At 47.0% G+C, this 27,381-nt stretch overlaps 1 protein-coding gene across 1 annotated transcript in view; it reads right to left on the reverse strand.

Moving 5' to 3' along the window:
- Positions 1–27,381, reverse strand: part of MOV10L1 (Mov10 like RNA helicase 1) — a 371,844-nt gene that overhangs the window by 12,006 nt on the left and 332,457 nt on the right. Inside the window, exon 24 of the mRNA XM_075345097.1 lies at positions 9,438–9,578. Coding sequence (XP_075201212.1) covers positions 9,438–9,578 — 141 coding nt within the window. The remainder of the gene's footprint in view (positions 1–9,437; positions 9,579–27,381) is intronic.

Consider the following 27,381-nt stretch of genomic DNA (forward strand, 5'->3'; position numbering starts at 1 on the left):
GACAAACACTGCAGTGAAAATTTCAGTCACCCGGCTAGACTCTACCTTTGATAGGTTGGACCAGTTTTTGACAGATAGTGGCTGATTTGTGTTTAACCTACTAAAGTGGAAACATAATGAAATATGAACAGCTACAACCAATATTAAGGAACACTATAGAAAAAACTGATTATTAACAGCATTTCTATAGTATGAAATGAAAGTGCTGGGGCCCATATGCCACTGAAAATATAGAGATGATAAATACTGTATAACCACTATGAATCAATTTATGCAACTAATGAATACATGAATTTTATAATAGTGTAAGTGTAAAATTATATTATTCTACAGTGATGGCCAAAAGTATTGGCACCCCTGCAATTCTGTCAGATAATACTCAGTTTATTCTTGAAAATTATTGCAATCACAAATTCTTTGGTATTATTATCTTCATTTAATACTTCAATGAAAAAAAAATAAAACAAATTGTCATAAAGCCAAATTGGATATAATTCCACACCAGACATAAAAAAGGGGGTGGACAAAAGTATTGGCACTGTTTGAAAAATCATGTGATGCTTCTCTAATTTGTGTAATTAACAGCACCTGTAACTTACCTGTGGCACCTAACAGGTGTTGGCAATAACTAAATCACACTTGCAGCCAGCTGACATGGTATAAAGTTGACTCCACCTCTGTCCTGTGTCCTTGTGTGTACCACATTGAGCATGGAGAAAAGAAAGAAGACCAAAGAACTGTCTGAGGACTTGAGAATCCAAATTGTGAGGAAGCATGAGCAATATCAAGGCTACAAGTCCATCTCCAAAGACCTGAAAGTTCCTGTGTCTACGGTGCGCAATGTCATCAAGAAGTTTAAAGCCCATGGTACTGTGGCTAACCTCCCTAGATGTGGAAGGAAAAGAAAAATTGACGAGAGATTTCAAAACAAGATTGTGCGGATGGTGGATAAAGAACCTCGACTAACATCCAAACAAGTTCAAGCTGCTCTGCAGTCCGAGGGTACAACAGTGTCAACCTGTACTATCCGTCAGCGTCTGAATGAAAAGGGACTGTACGGTAGGATACTCAGGAAGATCCCACTTCTTAGGCCGGTTTCACACATCCGGCTTTTCACCGGTTTGCCGGATCCGGCGCTCTCCCGTACAGACAATACAGTATAGTGACAGCGCTGTAACTTCCGGGTCACATGCGCCGGTCACATGACAGCATGTGACCGGCGCTTGTTGCGCTGTCACTGTACTGTAGTCACTGTATGGGAGAGTGCCGGATCCGGCAAACCGGCGAAAAGCCGGATGTGTGAAACCGGCCTTACCCTGAGACATAAAATAGCCAGGCTGGAGTTTGCCAAAACTTACCTGAGAAAGCCTAAAACGTTTTGGAAGAATGTTCTCTGGTCAGATGAGAGAAAAGTAGAGCTTTTTGGGAAAAGCCATCAACATAGAGTTTACAGGGGAAAAAAAAAAAAAAGGCATTCAAAGAAAAAAACACGGTCCCTACAGTCAAACATGGCGGAGGTTCCCTGATGTTTTGGGGTTGCTTTGCTGCCTCTGGCACTGGACTGCTTGACCGTGTGTATGGCATTATGAAGTCTGAAGACTACCAACAAATTTTGCAGCATAATGTAGGGCCCAGTGTGAGAAAGCTGGGTCTCCCTCAGAGGTCATGGTTCTTCCAGCAGGACAATGACCAAAACACACATCAAAAAGCACTAAAAAAATGGTTTGAGAGAAACCACTGGAGACTACTAAAGTGGCCAGCAATGAGTCCAGACCTGAATCCCATAGAACACCTGTGGAGAGATCTCAAAATGGCAGTTTGGAGAAGGCACCCATCAAATCTCAGGGACCTGGAGCAGTTTGCCAAAGAAGAATGGTCTAAAATTCCAGGAGAGCATTGTAAGAAACTCATTGATGGTTACCGGAAGCGGTTGTTCGCAGTTATTTTGGCTAAAGGTTGTGCAACCAAGTATTAGGTTAAGGCTGCCAATACTTTTGTCTGGCCCATTTTTGGAGTTTTGTGTGAAATGATCAATGATTTTGATTTTTGTTTCATTCTCTTTTGTGTTTTTTCATTGCAAGCAAAATAAAGGAAGTTAATAATACCAAAGAATTTGTGATTGCAATCATTTTCAAGAAGATACTGAGCATTATCTGACAGAATTGCAGGGATGCCAATACTTTTGGCCAGCACTGTAAGTGTAATAGAATAAAAAAGAGGCAATTATAGTCTTGAATTTCCCCCATTTGTACAAAATCTGTCTGGCTGGATTGGTGAATACAAGCCCCTTAGGGATGTATTTGTAACACTTTCCAGTCTGGAGAGCCTCAACAACTCTTCTGCTGAGGCCCTCAGGAATCTCCCATGTACATATGATATACTTCCACAATCCTGCGATCCTGTGTTGTGAAGATCAGAATGATAGATCCCTGCTATATAAATAAAACAGGTCGCCCATTCACACCTGACTGGCACTCCATTAAAGGGGTATTCCATCTCCAAGATCCTATCTAAAATGTAGCAGGTGTAATAATACCCTACTGGGTTCTGTGTACAAAAGATGAACGTGCTTTAGTCAGACATGTGCATTTCAACCCATGATCAAAAGACCTTGTGAAGATGCTGGTAGAATTTGGTAAGATTGTGTCATTATGCATAGTGAAACAAGTACTGTATCAACATGGTCTGAAAGGCCACTCCCAGGAAGAAGCCATTACTCCAAAGAAACACAAAAAAATCAGATTAATGTTTGCAAATGCACACAGGAACAAAGACCTTAACTTTTGGAGAAATGTCCTGTGGTCTGACAAAACCAAACTTGAACTGTTTGGTCATAATGACCATCGGCAACATCATGTTGTGGCAACAGCATGTTTGTGGGGCTGTTTTTGCTGCAGGAGGGACTGGTGCACTTCCCAAAATAGATGGCATGACGAGGAAAGAAGATTATGTGGCAATACTGAAGCAAGATCTCAAAACATCAGCCAGGAACGTAAAGCATGGGCGGAAATGAGTCTTCCAACTGTACAATGACCTGAAGCATACTGCCAAACTGGTTACAAAGTGGTTTAAAGATAAAGTCAATGTTTTGGAGTGGCCATCGAAAAACCCTGATCCCAATCCTGTTGAAAATTTATGGGCAAAGCTAAAATGTCAGATGCGAGCAAGGCGACCTACAAACATATCTCAGTTACACTAGTTCTGTCAGGAAGAATAGGCCCAAATTCCTAACAACTATTGTGAGAAGCTTGTGGAAAGATATCCAAAAAGTTTTACCCAAGTAATACAATTCAAGGGCAAAGGTACCAAATATTAAAGAAATGTATGTAAACTGTTGACTTTGAAGAAAGTAATAAAAATGCCTTAAATATTCTCACTCATATTCTAACATTTGGCAAGTATAAATAATTTAGGTTCCTAATTGACGTAAACTGGGAAAAGTTTATTCTGATTTCATGTCAGAAAAACATGCAGATGTGTCTTTTTAGATCAAGACATGTGCATGTACATACCTGGTTTCAACTGTACTACATATTGGGATAGGATTGTGGAGATGGGAATAATCCTTTAAACCATCTGCTAATCCTTAAGGTTCATATACTTTAGCTACTAACATACATTTAAAGGGAACCAAACATCAGGATTTTCGTGTATAAGGTGCAGCCAGTGCAGTACTGGCACTATCATGCACATTGTGTACATACCATCAGGGTGCAGCTCGGGTGTTTAGGCAGCGAAATCCAACTTTATAAAGTTTGAAAATTCGTGCACTTTTTGATTGACGTGTGCACCTCTCTCCTAATGTCCGGGCGTGTTGTGCACCTGTTCCCCGCCCCCCCACCAGCCTGTTCCTCCCTCTCTCCTGATGTCCGGGCGTGTTATGCACGTGTATCCCCACCCCCCGCTGCCTGTTCCTCCCTCTCTCTGGCTGTATTTAAATTTCCCTCTTCAGTGACATGAGGTCGGAGTTGGCGCCTGCGCATAGCGCTCATCTCCGGCGCCATGTTACTGAAGCCCGCTGTACCGTGCAGCCGGGTGCACGAGAGGGTGGCGCATGCGTCCTCGCTTCTTCAGATCCCGTTGTGACCGCGGGAGCGCGCGCGGTTACAACAGGACTGGAGATCAGCTGACAGGAGGACGCGATTGCTACACTACCAGCACAGCAGCCGCCTAGGACACCGGGGCTCAGGTGAGGTGAGTTCACAATGATGTGTGTGCACCCCTGCGTTGACCTGGGCTCACCTTCTGAATGCCAGGTCACCGCAGGAAAGCACTCACAGCTGTGTGTCTGTGCTATGTGTGTGTGCAGCGTGTGTGTCTGTGCTATGTGTGTGCGCAGTGTGTGTGTGTGTGTGTGTGTGTGTGTGCAGTGTGTGTGTGTGCAGTGTGTGTGTGCGCAGTGTGTGTGTGCGCAGTGTGTGTGCGCGCACGCTGTGTGTGTGTGCACACGCTGTGTGTGGTGTGTGTGCACGCTGTGTGCACACGCTGTTTGTGGTGTGCGCACGCTGTGTGTGTGTGTGTGTGTCTTGAATCCAGGCCTGGCATTACTGGAGTTTCCTCCGGTAGCCAGTCCGATGCTGCACTGAAGTGTGTTGTTTTTTTTTTCTTCTAGATGATATTGGATCCGGATTGGACGGCGCGGGCCCTTGACCCAGGATTACTGCGGAGGGGGTTCTTTATTTCAATAAAGATGGAGTCACTAATTGTGTTGTGTTTTATTTCTAATAAAAATATTTTTCTGTGTTGTGTTTTTTTTTTATCCTTACTAGAAATTCATGGTGGCCATGTCTAAGGGTATGTGCGCACGTTGCTTTTTACCTGCTTTTTACCTGCTTTTTTGCTGCTTTTTCTTCTGCGCTGTTTAATGCCAAAATGGATGTGTTCTTCTATTCAAGCAAAGTCTATGGGAATTTGGGTTTCTTGTTCACACTATGTTGTTCAAAATGCTGCCTTTTTGTGGCAGAACTTTGGTCAAAAACTCAGCTTTTCAAAGAAGCAACATGTCAATTGTTTTTGCCATTTGGGTTTTGCACTGCAAAGCTGAGTTTTTGACCAAAGTTCTGCCACAAAAAGGCAGCATTTTGAACAACAATAGTGTGAACAAGAAACCCAAATTCCCATAGACTTTGCTTGAATAGAAGAACACATCCATTTTGGCATTAAACAGCGCAGAAGAAAAAGCAGCAAAAAAGCAGGTAAAAAGCAGGTAAAAAGCAACGTGCGCACATACCCTAATATTGGCATGACACCATGAATTTCAGGCTTAGGGCTAGCTGATAATACACACCTAGCCCTAACCTCATTATTACCCAGTGAGCCACCTGGCATCAGGGCAGCTGGAAGAGTTGAATACAGCGCCAGAAGATGGCGCTTCTATGAAAGCGCCATTTTCTGGGGTGGCTGCGGACTGGAATTTTCAGCGGGGGTTCCCAGAAAGCTTAGGCACTCTGCACTGCGGATTCCAATCCCCAGCTGCCTAGTTGTACCTGGCTGAACTCAAAAATTGGGCGAAGCCCATGTCATTTTTTTTAATTATGCCAGGAAATAAAAAAAAAAAAGGGCTTCCCTATATTTTTTAGTTCCCAGCCGGGTACAAATAGGCAGCTGGGGGTTGGGGGCAGCCCGTAGCTGCCTGCTGTACCTGGCTAGCATACAAAAATATGGTGAAGCCCACGTCATTTTTTTTTGGGGGGGTGGGAAGGGGGGGGCAAAAAATCCTGCATACAGTCCTAGATGGAGGATGCTAAGCCTTGTAGTTCTGCTCCCCCTGCCTCTCCTGTAGTTCTGCAGCTGTCTGCTCTCCTGCATAGCCTACTGGAGAATGAAGAACATATTGAAGGAAATGACATCAGACCTTTTTTATGCGTTCACTGTTAAAAAACGCATAAAAACGCAGTGAGCAAAAAAGCACCAAAATGCGGTAAAAACGCATGCTTTTTTTGCCGCGTTTTTCCCGCGGGTGTGTTTTTGTCTGCTCACTCATTCTTTTCTCCCTATCAGAGCAGCACTGCTCAGATCAGGAGAAATGCTCAACTCCTGTAACCTGCAGTACTCGGCTGCTGGTTATAGGACCTGCGTCACGTGAGCTACAGGAGTAATCACAAGACCCAGTGCTAACACGACAACCATCGGATCCACGTGATCCCATCACGTGACTTCCTGTGGAGGCTGGGGATTATGCGAATAAAGCGATCGCCATAAAAATGGCGCTGTGAGATTTTTTACAGTGCTATTTAAGGGGTTGACAGGTACAGGTGGATAGCGAATCCACTCGCGCCTGCAAGGCACACGTCAGCTGCAAAAAATCAGCTGACATTTGCGCTGATCGCTGCTGGCTATCTGCATCTGCCAGTGTGGATTACCAAAATGAGTGCAGGGACGGAAAATATTTAAACGGATTTGTTAAGGAGTTGATAAATGCATTAACAAAAACGTGGCCAAAATCTTGATCTTTCATATTTTTTTTGGTCAGAAGCTGTGTTTCTGTGACCACAGGTAAAAAAGATGCAGCGTGCTGTCATAGCCATTGAGTTATTTGTCTGCAAAGCTGCTCAAGTCCTTGTACATTTTCTCAATATTTCAATACCTTTGTTTAAATTAAAAAACAAACAAATTTTAAAATAATTAATTGTTTTGCTTTTTGGGAATAGGTCCTGTTGCACCCATGTAGTAGTTTTCAGACACTTAGTATTATGGTGCGCTTTATAGACTATGAGGTGCATTAGATTATACGGATGACTATATGGGGCACATTACTATATGGAGGACTGTATGCTGGATGGAGAGGCAGGGGGAGCAGAACTACAAGGCTCAGCATACTCCATCCACTAGTGGATGCAGGAGAGCAGACAGCAGCTGCCAAACTACAAGGCTCAGCATCCTCCATCAAGGACAGTATGCAGAATTTTTTGCCCCCCCCCCAAAAATGACGTGGGCTTCACCATATTTTTGTATGCTAGCCAGGTACAGCAGGCAGCTACAGGCTGCCCCCAACCCCCAGCTGCCTATTTGTACCTGGCTGGGAACTAAAAATATAGGGAAGTCCTTTTTTTTTTTATTTCATGAATTTCATGAAATAATTAAAAAAAAAAAATGACATGGGTTTCGCCTAATTTTTGAGTCCAGCCAGGTACAACTAGGCAGCTGGGGATTGGAATCCGCAATGCAGAGTGCCCAAGCTTTCTGGGCACCCCAGATGCGAATTGCAGTCCGCAGCCACCCCAGAATATGGCGCTTTCATAGAAGCGCCATCTTCTGGTGCTGTATCCAACTCTTCCAGCTGCCCTGATGCTGGGAGGCTCACTGGGTAATAATGGGGTTAGGGCTAGATGTGTATTATCAGCTAGCCCTAAGCCCGAAATTCATGGTGTCACGCCAATATTAGACATGGCCACCATGAATTTCTAGTAAATATAAAAAAAAAAAACACAACACAGAAAAATATTTTTATTAGAAATAAAACACAACACAATTAGTGACTCCATCTTTATTGAAATAAAGAACCCCCTCCGCAGTAATCCTGGGTCAAGGGCCCGCGCCGTCCAATGCGGATCCAATATTATCTGAAAAAAAACCCAAAAACTACACACTTCAGTGCAGCGTCGGACTGGCTATCGGAGGAAACTCCAGTAATGCCAGGCCTGGATTCAGGACACACACACACAGCGTGCGCACACCACACACACAGCGTGCGCACACCACACACACAGCGTGCGCACACCACACACACACAGCGTGCGCACACCACAAACACACAGTGTGTGCGCACACACACACACACACACAGCGCGTGCACACACACACACTGCGCGCACACACACAACCCACACACACTGCACACACACCCACACACACACACTGCGCACACCACACACACAACCCACACACACTGCACACACACTGCGCGCGCACACACACTGCGCGTGCACACACACTGCGCGCGCACACACACTGCGCACGCACACACACTGCGCACGCACACACACTGCGCACGCACACACATAGCACAGAATCACACACACACACACACACTGCGCACACACACACTGCGCACACACACACATAGCACACACACACACTGCGCACACACACACACTGCGCACACACACTGCACAGAATCACACACACAGCACAGACCCACACTGCGCGCACACACACTGCACAGAATCACACACACTGCACACACACACATAGCACAGACACACTGCTGTGAGTGCTTTTCTGCACTGACCTGGCATTCAGAAGGTGAGCTCAGGTCAACGCAGGGGCGCACACACAGCATTGTGAACTCACCTCACCTGAGCCCCGGTGTCCTAGGCGGCTGCTGTGCTGGTAGCGTCCTCCTGTCAGCTGATCTCAAGTCCTGTTGTAACCGCGCGCGCTCACGCGGTCACAACGGGATCTGAAGAAGCTAGGGCGCATGCGCCATCCTCTCGTGCACCCGGCTGCACGGTACAGCGGGCTTCAGTAACATGGCGCCGGAGATAAGCGCTATGCGCAGGCGCCAACTCCGACGTCATGTCACTGAAGAGGGAAATTTAAATACAGCCAGAGAAAGGGAGGATCAGGCAGCGGGGGGGGGGGCGGGGATACACGTGCATAACATGCCCGGACATCAGGAGAGAGGGAGGAACAGGCTGGTGGGGGGGCGGGGATACACGTGCATAACCCGCCCGGACATTAGCAGAGAAGTGCACACGTCAATCAAAAAGTGTACGAATTTTCAAACTTTATAAAGTTGGATTTCGCTGCCTAAACACCCGAGCTGCACCCTGATGGTATGTACACAATGTGAATGATAGTGCCAGTACTGCACTGGCTGCACCTTATGCAGGAAAATCCTGATGTTTGATTCCCTTTAATATTGGATAATTTTTCCCCGTTTTTTTTTTACAAAATAATACTTTTGACATTTGTTTGATTTGACTCTCTATATTTATATTGGAATATGGAAAATTCTGAAATGTTTTCAAAGTTTCAAGCATCACATGTGTAGTAATATTGGAAGTCATGTATTCATTAATTTCAGAGTGGAATCTATTAGTTGGAGCACACCATTTTATTCTGCACTTCCTCGATAATGGGCACATTAACTGAAACCGTTCTTTCTATGTCTCTACTATTAAAATTAGAACACAAAAATGTATTAACAGAGCCTGAGCCTTCAATGTTGTAAATGAGTTAGTGCAATTAGAACATCCACTTTTAATCTTAAAAGGAAACTAGCCACGTAGTTAACTGTTTAAAGCAATTTTTTTCATTTTATTGTTAGAGTGGTGCTTTAAATCTAAGTTCCCTGGTCTACTCTTATACTTAACCCTTCATCTTCTATAACCGCTGCTCCCATCCATCTCTGCCAGTTTGACGGCTGCTCCAGTGTTTCATGGCAAATTCCATTTTTAAAATCACTCCTGTTGTATATGGTTTTGCACACTCACCTTCATGAGAATATGGGGGTTTCCAAGTACAATCAGCAGGGCCTTTGGTCTAGTTGTTGCAACATTGAATCGTTTTGGATTGCAAAGGAATCCCAGTAAGGTTCTGGAGTCATTATACAGAGAATCTTCACAAGAACGTACCTGTACAAACGTCAAGCTTTATTTCAACTAGAATATGGTTATCCTGAGGTTTATCACAAGTGTCATACTATTTATTGTCAACCTGAATATTAAGTATAGAGAAAGTCCAGGTTACCACCACCTCCTGTTCAGAGCTCGGGTATAGGCTCCGACGAGCCTGAAACATAGGAAAAATAAAGTAGAGAAGTCCGGCTTAATGAACAGATTCTTTTTTTCTTGAAAATGTTATACATGGGACATCAGATATCACATGGAGAAATGTTATAATAGAATGTGCATCCACCCTTAGGCTATGTGCGCACGTTGCATACTGGCCCTGCAGAAATTTCTGCAGCGACTTAAAGAGCACACGTGCGCTTCAAATCGCTGCAGAAACAGTCCGTAATGAAAAAAAAAAAAAAGCCGATTCCATGCGCTCTGACTGCAGCTCCTCCCATAGACAGAGCGGGAGCTGCAGGCAAAGCGCAGGAAAGAAGTGACATGTCACTTCTTAGAACGCGCGCTTCGGGCAGCAGCCGAAGCGCTGTGCTCTAATACGCCACGTGCGCACGGCTCCTGCACAATCTACATAAATTGTGCAGGGGACGCATGCAGTTACGCTGCGGTGCAGATCGCAGCGTAACTGCATGCAATTACACAACGTGTGCACATAGCCTTAGCTATGATCTAAGGGAGGATGTACACCTGAACTGCATAGACGTACATGCTATTATAGCATTTCTCCATGAGATATCTGATGTCCCATTTATGAAATTTTCAAAACATGAAGAAGAATCTGTTCGTTGAGCCGGACCTCTCTACTTTATATGAACCTGAATACTATGCCATAAACCTCTCCACTCTGAATAATCATATATTGGGTTGACAAAAATTACTAAGGCTGAGTTCACACATCCAGTAATCATTCGTTAGAACAGATCCAGCAGCTATACTATGTCGGCAAAAAGTTGTGCAAACACAACGTTATTGTCAGTTTTTGTAGGATCTGCTTTTTTTTTTCTGCGGAAAACTGATCCATTAACTGATTGCTATTTAGCCATCCATTTTTCCTTGCTGTATCAGTTTCAAATTGAAGATAAATAGCAATCCGTTAATGGAGCCGTTTTCCCTAGACTACCGTGTTAAAAAATACCGGATCGTGCAAAAATTTACTTTTTCAAAACAGACAAGAAACTTGTGTTTGAACAACGTTTTAGCCAACGGATTGCTGTTGGATCTGTTCTAATGGATGATTACTAGACATGTGAACTAACATGAATAGGAATATCTAGGATTCTCCAGAATAAAACATGCAATAAATCAAGAGAAAAGCAAAACAATCATTTAACTCCTTCCCAAAACGTGACACTTGTACATCACATCAGACTACAAGTGCACGGATACATAACTGAGCACCAAATAGAAACAAAACAGGTATCCTTGGAAATGTTTTACACTGCATCTTGTAGTGCCTCTGCTTACCTTGCAAATGTTACCATCACCTTTATTTAACATAACACTAGCCAGATACAGACAGGTGATTTTACTAAATATAACATATTAACAAAATTGCTGAGAAGTTTCCCTAATGCCAGACTAAAGGACCTGAATTTGTAGCAAAAGACGGGAATGAGTTGTGGTATCTGGTCATGCAGAGCGTGATCTCACAAACGTCCTAGGCACAAAATTTCCCTTTGAAAGAAAGCAGTGCTGCCACATTATTTACTAAGCAGTTACCTATCAGTATCATCACTAGTGCAAAAGCGCTAGTTTAATTCAAAGGGTGAGATCTCAGAATGAAAAGTGAGGTCTCGCGCTTTCACTATTACGCAGGCCGTGGAATCCCACAACACAGAAGTTCAGACCCAACTTTTGCTAGATAGCTGGGTCCATTAGCCTGGCATGAGAAACACTTCTGAGCATTTTTGCCAAGTTACATTTATTATAATCCTCTGTCTGTAGCTGCCAATTATTTTATTACAAAAAAATTGTCAGCTACAGATAGGCGATAGGTAATTTTTAAAAGGGTAACTAGTAATTTTTAACCACTGCACAATATAATTACAATAAGAGGACCTATAACTACATTTTTCATGTGGACCTGGACACGCGATGTAATAGGCGCTGTAAGGCCCTGTGCGCACATTGCGTTTTTTGCCGCAGATTTGCTGCGGTTTTTGCTGCAGAAAAGGTTCATTTTTTGTTCATAACCTTTCTGCAGTCCTTCCCCAGCAAAATCTATGGGAAAACCAAAATGCTGTTCAAACACTGTTTTAGGCCCTGTGCGCACACTGCGGTTTTTGCTGCAGAAAAGGTGCGGTTTTTGTTTATAACCTTTCTGCGGTCCTTCCCCAGCAAAATCTATGGGAAAACCAAAATGCTGTGCAAACACTGTTTTAGGCCCTGTGCCCACACTGCGATTTTTGCTGCAGAAAAGGTGCGGTTTTTGTTCATTACCTTTCTGCAGTCCTTTCCCTGCAAAATCTATGGGAAAACCAAAATGCTGTACGCACACTGCGTTTTTTTTCCTATAGGTTTTGCTGCAGAATTTCTGCAGCTTTTCTGCAGCAAAAAAGAAGTAGCATGTCACTTCTTTTCCGCAGGTACCGGCGTTTTTGCCATAGATAATGGTTAAAAACCGCAGGGAGCAACCCGCAGAAAAACTGTGTTTTTACCGTGGTTTTTGCCGCGGGTGCAGAATTCTGACAGAGGGTGCGGATTTTTCTTAAGAAAAGCAAATTTCATAGTGCGCACAGACCCTAAAGCAGAATAAGGCTATGTTCACACACTGCGTTTTTTACCTGCGTTTTGGGTCCGTTTTGGGTCCGTTTTTGCTGCAGAAATTTCTTGAGAAATTCTTGTAACCTTTCTGCAGACATTCCCCAGCAAAACCTATGGCAAAAAAAATTAGCTGTGCGCACACTGCGTTTTTTTCTTAAGAAAATTCTTTCAGTAGATTTTCTTAAGAAAAAGAATGAGCATGTCACTTCTTTTCTGCAGCTAACTGCGTTTTTTGCCATAGATAATTGGCACAATAACGCAGGGAGCAACAAGCGGTAAAAACGCACCAAAAACGGACCGAAAATGCGGCAAAAACGCGGCAAAAACGCAGGTGCGTTTTTGGTGCGTTTTTTAACACAGGTGCACTCTTAAGAAATTTCTTAAGAAAAATCATTTTTCTAGTGTGAACATAGCCTAAAACTTTCTTTTATCACCTCTGTGTTGTAGAGGTATTAGTGATGAAAGTATTGTTTGTAACAAACAGTTAAGAAAAAAGTCCAAGTGGGCATTAGAAGAGGAATTTCACTGTGGGCATGCAATTCGTCCTCTCTCTGATGCTGACCAATCATAAGACAGCAGCAATACACTAGGGAAAGAGACATACTCCCACAATGGTTCAGACAGAATAGGCTCAGAGTGAGACATGTATTGACACAAAGCCTGCTGTCCTCACTGCAGAGTGAAGACATATTGCAGACCTGAGCATGAAAGGTTTGAAGGGATTTCACAATGTTCAAAATCAGAGACTAGTTGACCAAGCTTTTGTATCTTGAAAAAAAAAGGAGTTCAAACAAAGTGAAAAGATTCAGTTTTTAAAATGCTATTGCCTCATTAACGTTCTCAGAACAAAGCTCCATAGCAATCAACGGGTCTTGTGGGATATTACATTATTGGATTATGTCTGAAACTTGAGAATATTTTTTTAAATAATAAATTGGTTGACGAGGGAGTGTGGGGATTCTTTATTCAAATAAACTGTGCGTGTGTGTGTGTGTGTGTGTGTGTTTTAACTCTGTACTTGCTGGGTTAGTAATAGGGATGTCTGATAGATACCTATACATTACAAACCCCTGTGCTTGATGCCAGCTGTCAATTCACAGCTGACATCAAACCCGATGTATTACCCTGATTGCCACTGCACCAGGCAATCGGGCAACAAATTTTTAGAACAAATTATTTTTATTTTGGATGCGCCTCTTGGGTGCGCGTCATCGCAATTACGCCCTCGGTGCCTCCCCCCTGGATGTCGTCATTCCAATGACGGGCATTCCGATGGGAGGTGCAGAGGCGGTGTGCTGACATGTGTTTCCTGGTAGCGCTTCCTGGGTGCGAGCCGTCGCATTCACGCCCTCTTGTGCCCTCCCTGGATGTCGTCACGCTCGTGACGGTCTCTCCTGTGGATGGCAGTGGGTGGTGTGCTGGCGCGCTTCCCTGAGTGATACTTCCGGTAACGCACTTTCCACCAATGGCTGCCACTACCAGACTGAGTGATCTTTACAGAAGCCACTCAAAAAACCTGTTTTACAGACACGTGACATATACATACATGCACCGCGCTCTCCCATTGGACCACCGTGTCTCTCCAATATTTAACAGGACCCTGACCATGACGCCGCCGAAACGTGCGCGTCGGGGCTGGCATCGCATGTGCACACAGGTCTTCTCCTGCACAGGTAAATACTTCCAACTTATCATGTCTCTTTTATATACCTGCTCTGGATATTTCTGCATAACAGGTCATATAAGTGATACCTTGTGCTGTAAATATACATTTTCTTATCACAATTTTTCACAATATATTTACAATGTATATTACAGCTATTACCACTGCACATATCTATGTGAGTGTTACTAACAGTACATATAGTTTTGACCCTTGACACCACCGATGGTCAGTACTATATGAAGGGAATTTTGTTTACTTACCGTAAATTCCTTTTCTTCTAGCTCCTATTGGGAGACCCAGACAATTGGGTGTATAGCTTCTGCCTCCGGAGGCCACACAAAGTATTACACTTTAAAAAGTGTAACCCCTCCCCTCTGCCTATACACCCTCCCGTGCATCACGGGCTCCTCAGTTTTGGTGCAAAAGCAGGAAGGAGGAAAGTTATAAATTGGTCTAAGGTAAATTCAATCCGAAGGATGTTCGGAGAACTGAAACCATGAACCAAAAGAACAATTCAACATGAACAACATGTGTACACAAAAGAACAACAGCCCGAAGGGAACAGGGGCGGGTGCTGGGTCTCCCAATAGGAGCTAGAAGAAAAGGAATTTACGGTAAGTAAACAAAATTCCCTTCTTCTTTGTCGCTCCATTGGGAGATCCAGACAATTGGGACGTCCAAAAGCAGTCCCTGGGTGGGTAAAAGAATACCCCAATAAAAAGAGCCGACAACGGCTCCCTCTTACAGGTGGGCAACCGCCGCCTGAAGGACTCGCCTACCTAGGCTGGCATCTGCCGAAGCATAGGTAGGCACCTGATAGTGTTTCGTGAAAGTGTGCAGACTCGACCAGGTAGCCGCCTGACACACCTGCTGAGCCGTAGCTTGGTGCCGCAATGCCCAGGATGCACCCACGGCTCTGGTAGAATGGGCTTTCAGCCCTGCAGGAATCGGAAGCCCAGAAGAACGGTAGGCTTCAAGAATCGGTTCCTTGATCCACCGAGCCAAGGTTGACTTGGAAGCCTGCGACCCCTTACGCTGGCCAGCGACAAGGACAAAGAGCGCATCAGAACGGCGCAGGGGCGCCGTGCGAGAAATGTAGAGCCGGAGTGCTCTCACTAGATCTAACAAATGCAACTCCTTTTCACATTGGTGAACTGGATGAGGACAAAAAGAAGGTAAGGAGATATCCTGATTGAGATGAAAAGGGGATACCACCTTAGGGAGAAATTCCGGGACCGGACGCAGAACCACCTTATCCTGGTGAAAAACCAGGAAGGGGGCTTTGCATGACAGCGCTGCCAACTCCGACACTCTACGGAGCTATGTGACTGCCACTAGAAAGACCACCTTCTGCGAAAGACGTGAAAGGGAGACATCCCGCAGTGGCTCGAAAGGTGGTTTCTGAAGAGCCTTTAGCACTCTGTTAAGATCCCATGGTTCCAGCGGCCTCTTGTAAGGTGGGACTATGTGGCAAACTCCCTGCAGGAACGTGCGGACCTGCGGAAGCCTGGCTAGACGCTTTTGAAAAAAATACGGATAGCGCCGATACTTGTCCCTTGAGAGAGCCGAGAGACAACCCCTTGTCCATTCCGGATTGAAGGAAAGAAAGAAAAGTGGGTAAGGCAAACGGCCAGGGAGTAAAACCCTGATCAGAGCACCAGGATAAGAAGATCCTCCAAGTCCTATGATAGATCTTGGCGGACGTTGGTTTCCTGGCCTGTCTCATAGTGGCAATGACATCTTGAGATAAGCCTGAGGACGCTAGTAGCCAGGACTCAATGGCCACACAGTCAGGTTGAGGGCGGCAGAATTCAGATGGAAAAATGGCCCTTGAGACAGCAAGTCTGGTCGGTCTGGGAGTGCCCACGGTTGACCCACCGTGAGGTGCCACAGATCCGGGTACCACGACCTCCTCGGCCAGTCTGGAGCGACGAGGATGGCGCGGCGGCAGTCGGACTTGATCTTGCGTAACACTCTGGGCAGCATTGCTAGAGGAGGAAATACATAAGGCCGTCGAAACTGCAACCAATCCTGAACTAATGTGTCCGCCGCCAGAGCTCTGTGATCCTGAGACCGTGCCATGAATGCCGGGACTTTGTTGTTGTGCCGAGACGCCATGAGGTCGACGTCCGGCGTCCCCCAGCGGCAACAGATCTCTTGAAACACGTCCGTGTGAAGAGACCATTCCCCTGCGTCCATGCCCTGGCGACTGAGAAAGTCTGCTTCCCAGTTTTCTACGCCCGGGATGTGAACTGCGGAGATGGTGGAGGCTGTGGTCTCCGCCCACAGCAGAATCCGCCGAACTTCTTGGAAGGCTTGGCGGCTGCGCGTGCCACCCTGGTGGTTGATGTACGTGACCGCCGTGGCGTTGTCCGACTGTATGCGGATCTGCCTGCCCTCCAGCCACCGATGGAACGCCTTTAGGGCTAGGTACACTGCCCTTATCTCCAGAACATTGATCTGAAGGGCGGACTCTGTCGGAGTCCAGGTCCCCTGAGCCCTGTGGTGGAGAAAAACCGCTCCCCACCCTGACAGACTCGCGTCCGTCGTGACCACAGCCCAGGATGGGGGCAGGAAGGATTTTCCCTTCGACAGAGAAGTGGGAAGAAGCCACCACTGAAGAGAGGTTTTGGCTGCCAGAGAAAGGGAGACGTTCCTGTCTAGGGACGTCGACCTCCTGTCCCATTTGCGGAGAATGTCCCATTGGAGTGGACGCAGATGAAACTGCGCAAAGGGGACTGCCTCCATCGCTGCCACCATCTTTCCCAGGAAGTGCATGAGGCGCCTCAAGGGGTGTGACTGGGCCCGAAGGAGAGAGTGCACCCCAGCTTGCAGCGAACGCTGTTTGTCCAGCGGAAGCTTGACTATCGCTGAGAGAGTATGAAACTCCATCCCGAGGTAAGTCAGTGATTGGGCCGGAGTCAATTTTGACTTTGGGAAATTGATGATCCACCCGAACCTCTGGAGAGTCTCCAGAGCAACGGCCAGGCTGTGTTGACATGCCACCCGGGAGGGTGCCTTGACCAGGAGATCGTCTAAGTAAGGGATCACCGAGTGGCCCTGAGAGTGTAGGACTGCCACAACGGATGCCATGACCTTGGTGAAGACCCGTGGGGCTATCGCCAGGCCGAAAGGCAGTGCCACAAACTGAAGGTGTTCGTCCCCAATGGCGAAACGCAGGAAGCGTTGATGCTCTGGTGCGATCGGCACATGGAGATAGGCATCCCTGATGTCGATTGATGCTAGGAAATCTCCTTGTGACATCGAAGCGATGACAGAGCGGAGGGATTCCATGCGAAACCGTCTGGTTCTCACATGTCTGTTGAGCAATTTGAGGTCCAAAACGGGACGGAATGATCCGTCCTTTTTTGGCACCACGAACAGGTTGGAGTAAAAACCGCGACCACGTTCCTGAAGGGGAACGGGGATCACAACTCCTTCTGTCTTCAGAGTGTCCACCGCCTGAGCCAGTGCATCGGCTCGCTCGGGGGGCGGAGATGTTCTGAAGAAACGAGTCGGAGGACGAGAGCAGAACTCTATCCTGTAACCGTGAGACAGAATGTCTCTCACCCATCGGTCTTGGACATGTGGCCACCAGGCGTCGCCAAAGCGGGAGAGCCTGCCACCGACCGAGGATGCGGTTTGTGGAGGCCGAAAGTCATGAGGAGGCCGCCTTAGAGACGGTGCCTCCGGCGGTCTTTGGAGGACGTGACTTAGACCGCCATGCAGAAGAGTTCCTCTGGCTCTTCTGTGGCCTGTTGGACGAGGATGATTGGGATCTGGCTGAGGGCCGAAAGGACCGAAACCTCGCCTGAATTTTACGTTGCTGAGGTCTTTTTGGCTTGGATTGGGGTAAGGACGAGTCCTTTCCCTTAGATTGCTTAATAATTTCATCCAATTGCTCGCCAAACAATCGGTCGCCAGAAAAAGGCAAACCGGTCAAGAACTTCTTGGAAGCAGAGTCTGCCTTCCATTCGCGTAGCCACATGGCCCTGCGGACTGCCACCGAATTGGCGGATGCTACCGCTGTACGGCTAGCAGAGTCCAGGACGGCGTTCATGGCGTAGGATGAAAAAACCGACGCCTGAGAAGTCAAAGACGCTACTTGCGGAGCAGAGGTACGTGTGACCGCATTAATCTCAGACAGACAAGCTGAGATAGCTTGGAGTGCCCACACGGCTGCAAAGGCCGGGGCAAAAGACGCGCCTGTGGCTTCAAAGATGGATTTCATTAGGAGCTCTATCTGCCATTCAGTGGCATCCTTGAGCGATGAACTGTCAGCCACTGATACTACGGATCTAGCCGCCAGTCTAGAGACTGGAGGATCCACCTTGGGACATTGAGCCCAACCCTTGACTACGTCAGAGGGGAAGGGGTAACGTGTGTCATTAAGGCGCTTAGAAAAGCGCTTGTCCGGAAAAGCTCTGTGCTTTTGGACAGCATCTCTGAAGTTAGAGTGATCGAAAAAAGCACTCCGTGTACGTTTGGGAAACCTAAACTGGTGTTTCTCCTGCTGTGAAGCCGACTCCTCCACAGGTGGAGGCGGGGGAGATAGATCTAGCACCTGGTTGATTGACGCTATAAGGTCATTTACTATGGCGTCCCCTTCAGGTGTATCAAGATTGAGAGCAACGTCAGGGTCAGAGCCCTGGGCTGCGACCTCTGCCTCATCCTCCAGAGAGTCCTCAAGCTGAGACCCCGAACAGCGAGATGAAGTCGGGGAAGATTCCCAGCGAGCCCGCTTAGCCGGTCTGGGACTGCGGTCCGTGCCGGAGTCCTCCACGTGATACCTAGGGGCCACCCCAGGAGCATGCTGCGGCGCAGACCGAGAGGGGCCTGGGGGCGATGACCCCGCAGTGCCCGGGGCCTGTGTAAGGGCCGGTCTGGACTGTAAGGCTTCTAGTATCTTAGCAGACCATTTGTCCATAGACTGAGCCATGGATTGTGAAAGTGACTCAGAGTTTCTCAGCTAAAACTGCAAACTCTGTCCCTGCTGCCTGGACAGGGGAGGCCGGCGGTTCTACCTGGGCCGAGGGTCCCACCAGTGCCCGAGGCTCCGGCTGAGCGAGTGCCACAGGGCCCGAGCATTGCTCACAGTGAGGGTAGGTGGAACCTGCAGGTAGCATAGCCGCACAAGAGGTACAGGTTGCAAAATAACCCTGTGTCTTGGCACCCTTGCTCCTTGTGACCGACATGCTGTTCTCTCCTAGGAGAGTAATCACTGAGGGTATATAGCCAAAGGCTAAACACTGCGGCCGAACCTAGAAAATGTATACAAATATAATATATATATATATATATATATATATATATATATATATATATATATATATATACAGTTCGGCACCCTAGGGGGACCAGCACCGGGTGACCGGTGTGGCTTACCGACCGCCCAGAGCGGTGTGTGTCCACCAGATTCCCTGCCTTGGGTCTCCCAGAGCTGCTGCCAGAAGTCCTCCACCGGCAGAATGTGTTTAAAACATGGCTGCCGGCGTTCTAAGGGGAGGAGGGAGCCGTGGGCGTGCTTAATAAAGTGCGGGAATCTGGTGCCCCAGAGTGATGAGTGAGGGGGGAGGAGGACACTAAAGTATGCTCCAGCCCTCACTGTCGACGTCAAGCCGACCGTCCCGCCCTTACCCCTGACTGGCAGGCCCGGGGGCGGGAGTTTAATGCACTAGGCCGCAAAAGCCGGGGACTAAATTTAATACCGCGGCCGGCAAGCAGGCGCGGTAGTCCCGGTCGTCACACAAAAACAGCAGCCGCTGCAGCGTCTGAGACCAAGTGCTCCATGCACCGTCCCCAAGGGGACACAGAGTACCTTTATGATGCAGAGCCTGTCCCTGATGATACTCAGTCTCCTGTCCGTCAGAATCCCACAGGGGCTGCGGAGGGAGCCCGGTCCCAGTGCCTGGATGACCGGTTAGGATCCCACTTCTCCCAGAGCCTCTAAGGGATGGGGAAGGAAAACGGCATGTGGCTCCAGCCTTTGTACCCGCAATGGGTACTTCAACCTTAACCCCTTCACCCCCGGCCACTAAAACACCCTAATGACCGGGCCATTTTTTGCAATTCTGACCAGTGTCACTTTGACAGGTTATAACTCTGGAACGCTTCAACGGATCCTGGCGATTCTGACATTGTTTTTTCGTGACATATTGTACTTCATGTCAGTGGTAAATTTAGGCCGATATTTTTTGCGTTTATTTGTGAAAATTTAGGAAATTTGGCGAAAATTTTGAAAATTTCGCAAATTTCAAACTTTGAAAATTTATGCCCATAAATCTGAGAGATATGTCACACAAAATAGTTACTAAATAACATTTCCCACTTGTCTACTTTACATCAGCGCAATTTTCGAAACAAATTTTTTTTCCGTTAGGAAGTTAGAAGGGGTCAAAGGTCATCAGCAAATTCTCATTTTTCCAACAAAATTTACAAAATAATTTTTTTAGGGACCACATCACATTTGAAGTGACTTTGAGAGGCCGAGGTGACAGAAAATACCCAAAAGTGACCCCATTCTAAAAACTACACCCCTCACACTGCTCAAAACCACATCCAATAAGATTATTAACCCTTTAGGTGCTTCACAGGAACCAAAGCAATGTGGAAGGAAAAAATGAAAATTTTACTTTTTAACACAAAAATGTTACTTTAGCCATAAAATTTTCATTTTTACAAGGGAGAAAAGAGAAAGTACACAATACAATTTATTGTGCATGTTCTCCTGAGTACGCTGATACCCCATATGTGGTAAAAATCAATTGTTTGGGCGCACGGCAGAGCTCGGAAGGGAAGGAGCGCCATTTGAATTTTTGAACGCAAAATTAGCTGCACTCATTAGCGGACGCCATGTCGGGTTTGAAGACCCCCTGAGGTGCCTAAACAATGGAGCTCCCCCATAAGTGACCCCATTTTGGAAACTAGAGGCCTCAAATAATTTTTCTAGATGTTTGGTGAGCACTTTGAACCCCTGGGGGCTTCACAAAAGTTTATAGCGTTGAGCCGTGAAAAGAAAAAAAAAATTTTTTACCACAAAACGGTTGCTTCAACTAGGTAGCTTTTTTTTTCACAAGGGTAACAGGAAAAAATGCACCATAAAATGTATTGTGCATTTTCTCCTGAGTACGCAGATACCTCATATGTGGTGGAAATCAAATGTTTGGACACACAGCAGTGCTCGGAAGGCAAGGAGCGCCATTTGAATTTTTGAGTGCAAAATTAGCTGCACCTGTTAGCGGACGCCATGTCGGGTTTGAAGACCCCCTGAGGTGCCTAAACAATGGAGCTCCCCCACAAGTGACCCCATTTTGGAAACTAGAGGCCTCAAATAATTTTTCTAGATGTTTGGTGAGCACTTTGAACCCCTGGGGGCTTCACAAAAGTTTATAGCGTTGAGCCGTGAAAAGAAAAAAAAATTTTTTTACCACAAAACGGTTGCTTCAACTAGGTAGCTTTTTTTTTCACAAGGGTAACAGGAAAAAATGCACCATAAAATGTATTGTGCATTTTCTCCTGAGTACGCAGATACCTCATATGTGGTGGAAATCAAATGTTTGGACACACAGCAGTGCTCGGAAGGCAAGGAGCGCCATTTGAATTTTTGAGTGCAAAATTAGCTGCACCTGTTAGCGGACGCCATGTCGGGTTTGAAGACCCCCTGAGGTGCCTAAACAATGGAGCTCCCCCACAAGTGACCCCATTTTGGAAACTAGAGGCCTCAAATAATTTTTCTAGATGTTTGGTGAGCACTTTGAACCCCTGGGGGCTTCACAAAAGTTTATAGCGTTGAGCCGTGAAAAGAAAAAAAAATTTTTTTACCACAAAACGGTTGCTTCAACTAGGTAGCTTTTTTTTTCACAAGGGTAACAGGAAAAAATGCACCATAAAATGTATTGTGCATTTTCTCCTGAGTACGCAGATACCTCATATGTGGTGGAAATCAAATGTTTGGACACACAGCAGTGCTCGGAAGGCAAGGAGCGCCATTTGAATTTTTGAGTGCAAAATTAGCTGCACCTGTTAGCGGACGCCATGTCGGGTTTGAAGACCCCCTGAGGTGCCTAAACAATGGAGCTCCCCCACAAGTGACCCCATTTTGGAAACTAGAGGCCTCAAATAATTTTTCTAGATGTTTGGTGAGCATTTTGAACCCCTGGGGGCTTCACAAAAGTTTATAGCGTTGAGCCGTGAAAAGAAAAAAATTTTTTTTTACCACAAAACGGTTGCTTCAACTAGGTAGCTTTTTTTTTCACAAGGGTAACAGGAAAAAATGCACCATAAAATGTATTGTGCATTTTCTCCTGAGTACGCAGATACCTCATATGTGGTGGAAAGTAATTGTTTGGGCGCATGGCGGGGCTCAGAAGAGAAGGAGCGCCATTTGACAGCAAAATTGGTTGGAATCATTAGCGGACACCATGTCACGTTTGGAGACCCCCTATGGTGCCTAAACAGTGGAGCTCCCCCACAAGTGACACCATTTTGGAAACTAGAGCCCTCAAATAATTTTTCTAGATGTTTGGTGAGCACTTTGAACACCTGGGGGCTTCACAGAAGTTTATAGCGTTGAGCCGTGAAAAGAAAAAAAAAATTTTTTACCACAAAACGGTTGCTTCAACTAGGTAGCTTTTTTTTTCACAAGGCTATCAGGAAAAAATGCACCATAAAATGTATTGTGCATTTTCTCCTGAGTACGCAGATACCTCATATGTGGTGGAAAGTACTTGTTTGGGCGCATGGCGGGGCTCAGAAGAGAAGGAGCGCCATTTGACAGCAAAATTGGTTGGAATCATTAGCGGACGCCATGTCACGTTTGGAGACCCCCTATGGTGCCTAAACAGTGGAGCTCCCCCACAAGTGACACCATTTTGGAAACTAGAGCCCTCAAATATTTTTTCTAGATGTTTGGTGAGCACTTTGAACACCTGGGGGCTTCACAGAAGTTTATAGCGTTGAGCCGTGAAAAGAATTTTTTTTTTTTTTTACCACAAAATGGTTGCTTCAACTAGGTAGCTTTTTTTTTCACAAGGGTAACAGGAAAAAATGCACCATAAAATGTATTGTGCATTTTCTCCTGAGTACGCAGATACCTCATATGTGGTGGAAAGTAATTGTTTGAGCGCATGGCGGGGCTCAGAAGAGAAGGAGCGCCATTTGACTTTTCAAACGCAGTGCACTGATCGGCCGCTGCAGGACGCACGGTCGGATGCGATAAAAAAAAGCGTCGGGGATACGTAAAAAAAAAAAGTCACGCCAAAAATTGACCATGGATGCAGATACGTTATGTGCATCCCTGATCAGCGCTTGGCGGGACGCACGGACGGATGCGATACAAAAAGCGTCGCAAATACGGAAAAAAGTCACGCCAAAAATTGAGCAGGGATGCCGATCCGTTATCTGCATCCCTAATCAGCGCTCGGCGGGACGCACGGACGGATGCGATACAAAAAGCGTCGGGGATACGGAAAAAAAAGTCACGCCAAAAATTGAGCAGGGATGCCGATCCGTTATCTGCATCCCTGATCTGCGCTCGGCGGGACGCACGGACGGATGCGATACAAAAAGCGTCGCGAATACGGAAAAAAGTCACGCCAAAAATTGAGCAGGGATGCCGATCCGTTATCTGCATCCCTGATCAGCGCTCGGCGGGACGCACGGACGGACGCGATACAAAAAGCGTCGGGGATACGGAAAAAAGTCACGCCAAAAATTGAGCAGGGATGCCGATCCGTTATCTGCATCCCTAATCAGCGCTCGGCGGGACGCACGGTCGGATGCGATAAAAAAAAGCGTCGGGGATACGTAAAAAAAAAAAGTCACGCCAAAAATTGACCATGGATGCAGATACGTTATGTGCATCCCTGATCAGCGCTTGGCGGGACGCACGGACGGATGCGATACAAAAAGCGTCGCAAATACGGAAAAAAGTCACGCCAAAAATTGAGCAGGGATGCCGATCCGTTATCTGCATCCCTAATCAGCGCTCGGCGGGACGCACGGACGGATGCGATACAAAAAGCGTCGGGGATACGGAAAAAAAAGTCACGCCAAAAATTGAGCAGGGATGCCGATCCGTTATCTGCATCCCTGATCTGCGCTCGGCGGGACGCACGGACGGATGCGATACAAAAAGCGTCGCGAATACGGAAAAAAGTCACGCCAAAAATTGAGCAGGGATGCCGATCCGTTATCTGCATCCCTGATCAGCGCTCGGCGGGACGCACGGACGGACGCGATACAAAAAGCGTCGGGGATACGGAAAAAAGTCACGCCAAAAATTGAGCAGGGATGCCGATCCGTTATCTGCATCCCTAATCAGCGCTCGGCGGGACGCACGGACGGATGCGATACAAAAAGCGTCGGGGATACGGAAAAAAAAGTCACGCCAAAAATTGAGCAGGGATGCCGATCCGTTATCTGCATCCCTAATCAGCGCTCGGCGGGACGCACGGACGGATGCGATACAAAAAGCGTCGCGAATACGGAAAAAAGTCACGCCAAAAATTGAGCAGGGATGCCGATCCGTTATCTGCATCCCTGATCAGCGCTCGGCGGGACGCACGGACGGATGCGATACAAAAAGCGTCGTGAATACGGAAAAAAAAGTCACGCCAAAAATTGACCATGGATGCCGATCCGTTATCTGCATCCCTGATCAGCGCTTGGCGGGACGCACGGACGGATGCGATACAAAAAGCGTCGGGGATACGGAAAAAAAAGTCACGCCAAAAATTGAGCAGGGATGCCGATCCGTTATCTGCATCCCTGATCAGCGCTTGGCGGGACGCACGGACGGATGAGGTGTAAAAATGGACAGGGGATACGGAAAAAAAAAAAAAAGTTATACTCACAGTACCCAGAGGACTAGCAGGAGGATCACTGACCAGAAGAGCTGCAGAGGAACAGATGGCAGAGAGATGGACAGCTTTACAGGAGCAGCAGGCAGATCAGCAGAATGCCCAGGAAGGACCCAGCGATGGACGCAGATGTGATCAGGCCGGTGAAGACAGGTAAGAGGACGCCGGGGGAGAGCAGAGGGGGAGAGGGGGGGGTGAGAGCAGAGGGGGGGGGGGTGAGAGCAGAGGGGGAGGGGGGAGAGCAGAGGGGGAGAGCAGAGGGGGAGGGGGGGAGAGCAGAGGGAGAGGGGGGGAGAGCAGAGGGGGAGACCGGAGAGGGAGCTGCAGAAGCAGAATAGAAATAATGGGGGAGGCAGTCAGATCGCAGGGGGAGCGGATCGGGATGTCGGGGGGGGGGGGCAGATCACGGGGGGGGCACGGCAGGGGCTATCACGGCAGCGCGCAGGGGCACCACGGGAGCGCGCACGGGCTGCAAAGTGAGCACAGTACTCACTTTGCAGCAGCAGCGGTGGTAGCAGATCGGGATGCCGGGGGGGGCAGATCGGGGCGTAGGGGGGCAGATCGGGGCGTAGGGGGGCAGATCGGGGGGGGGGCACGGGCAGGGGCCTTCACGGGAGCGCGCAGGGGCCTTCACGGGAGCGCGCAGGGGCCATCGCCGGAGCGCAATACTTACCTTTGGAGCTGGCGCGGTGACAGCAGAGGCGGCGTCTGCGGCGGCAGCAGCGGTGGCGTGGTACCAAAAGTACCAGCCACTGCACTCTGCAGACATGTTGGGGGAGGGTCCCCAGAGCAGCACAGGCCTGGGGAGGGCGGCCACCGGCAGATCAGACCGCCCCACTGCACACTGATTGGAGCGATTGCGCGTCATAGCACGATCGCTCCAATCAGTGCTGCAGGGGCTGGGGGCGGCATGTTTGAGGTCCACCTATGATATGCTGCAGCAGCTGCGGCATCTCATAGCTGGATCTCACAGGATCGCACTAATTCGGGCATTATTTTTGCCGAAATTAGTGCGATCGATGTGGTTGGCGGTTCAGATTTGAACAGCCAATCACATCGATCGTCGATAGGGGGTGGCGATGCCACCCCCCCTGGGGTCAAGCAAAGGTCCCCTGCTGTAAGAAACAGCAGGGGACATCATTTGAAAGCCGTTGCTATGGCCACGGCAATCAAATGAAGTTTAGGCCGTAAAATTACGTCCCTGGTCGTTAAGTCACGTTAAAATAGGACGTAATTTTACGGCCCGCGGTCGTGAAGGGGTTAACAGCACCGCCGACTTAGTGGGGTGAGAAGGGAGCATGCCGGGGGCCCTGTTAGGGGCCCTCTTTTCTTCCATCCGATACAATCAGCAGCTGCTGCTGACTAAAATGTGGAGCTTGCGTGAATGTGTGCCTCCTTCAACACAAAGCACAAAACTGAGGAGCCCGTGATGCACGGGAGGGTGTATAGGCAGAGGGGAGGGGTTACACTTTTTAAAGTGTAATACTTTGTGTGGCCTCCGGAGGCAGAAGCTATACACCCAATTGTCTGGGTCTCCCAATGGAGCGACAAAGAAGTATTTATTTTTCAAACACCACATATTAAGGCTTTTGTTATCACATGATTGCTATATATACTATACCTGTGAACACGTGAGTTTAATTTTTTATGGTACTTTATATCTTATTTTTTTCATAGCAAAATAATTTAACAACTATAGTATTTGTAATACCTATGCAGTGATACCTTTTCCTGACTTTTTAATATTTATACATGTGATGCCCCTGTTCTAGTTGCATTAATTTTTAATCACTAATAAAATTTGTAATTTTTTTGACCAAATCGGTTTCTCTTAGAATTTTTTTGTTCTAAAAATTTGGTGCCTTGTTACTATCGCCTAGGTCAGCTACATCCATATGACCCACACACACTATTTGAATATATAAATCTGTTATTTCACATTATAAAATGTATAGTGTTGTGCATGGTCGTGTTTTTCTTTGATCAATTTCTGTAAGTACCAGGGCAATCGGGAAGAGTCTGGTAAAGCGCCAGAATTGGCGCATCTAATGGATGTGCGACTTCTGGGGAGGCTGTGGGTTGCTATCTTTAGGCTAGCAAAGGTCAAATAACCACGGGCCTTCCCATCCTGACAATACCAGCCCCCAGCTGTCTGCTTTACCTTGACTGGTTATAAAAATAGAGGGGGGGGGGGGAGACTCAAAGCGGTTTTTCATAATTATGTAATAAATTATTTAAAAAAAACAAACAAAAAAAAACAACACTATGTGAGGCCCCCTCTATTTTTGATTATCAGCCTATATATATATATATATATATATATATATATATATATATATATATATATATATATATATTATATATATTATATATATATTTATTTTTTTTATTATGTCCTGCACTCACCCCATTTTGCTTCCTTTTGCAGCCCCGTAGCCCCTACTACGATTATTTTACTGCACCAAAGTTCGGCTCCCATTGACTTATATGTGGTTTGGGGTTAAGTTCATGTCCTGAT

The sequence above is a fragment of the Anomaloglossus baeobatrachus genome, chromosome 4 (assembly GCF_048569485.1).
Source record: "Anomaloglossus baeobatrachus isolate aAnoBae1 chromosome 4, aAnoBae1.hap1, whole genome shotgun sequence".
Lineage (NCBI taxonomy): Eukaryota > Metazoa > Chordata > Amphibia > Anura > Aromobatidae > Anomaloglossus > Anomaloglossus baeobatrachus.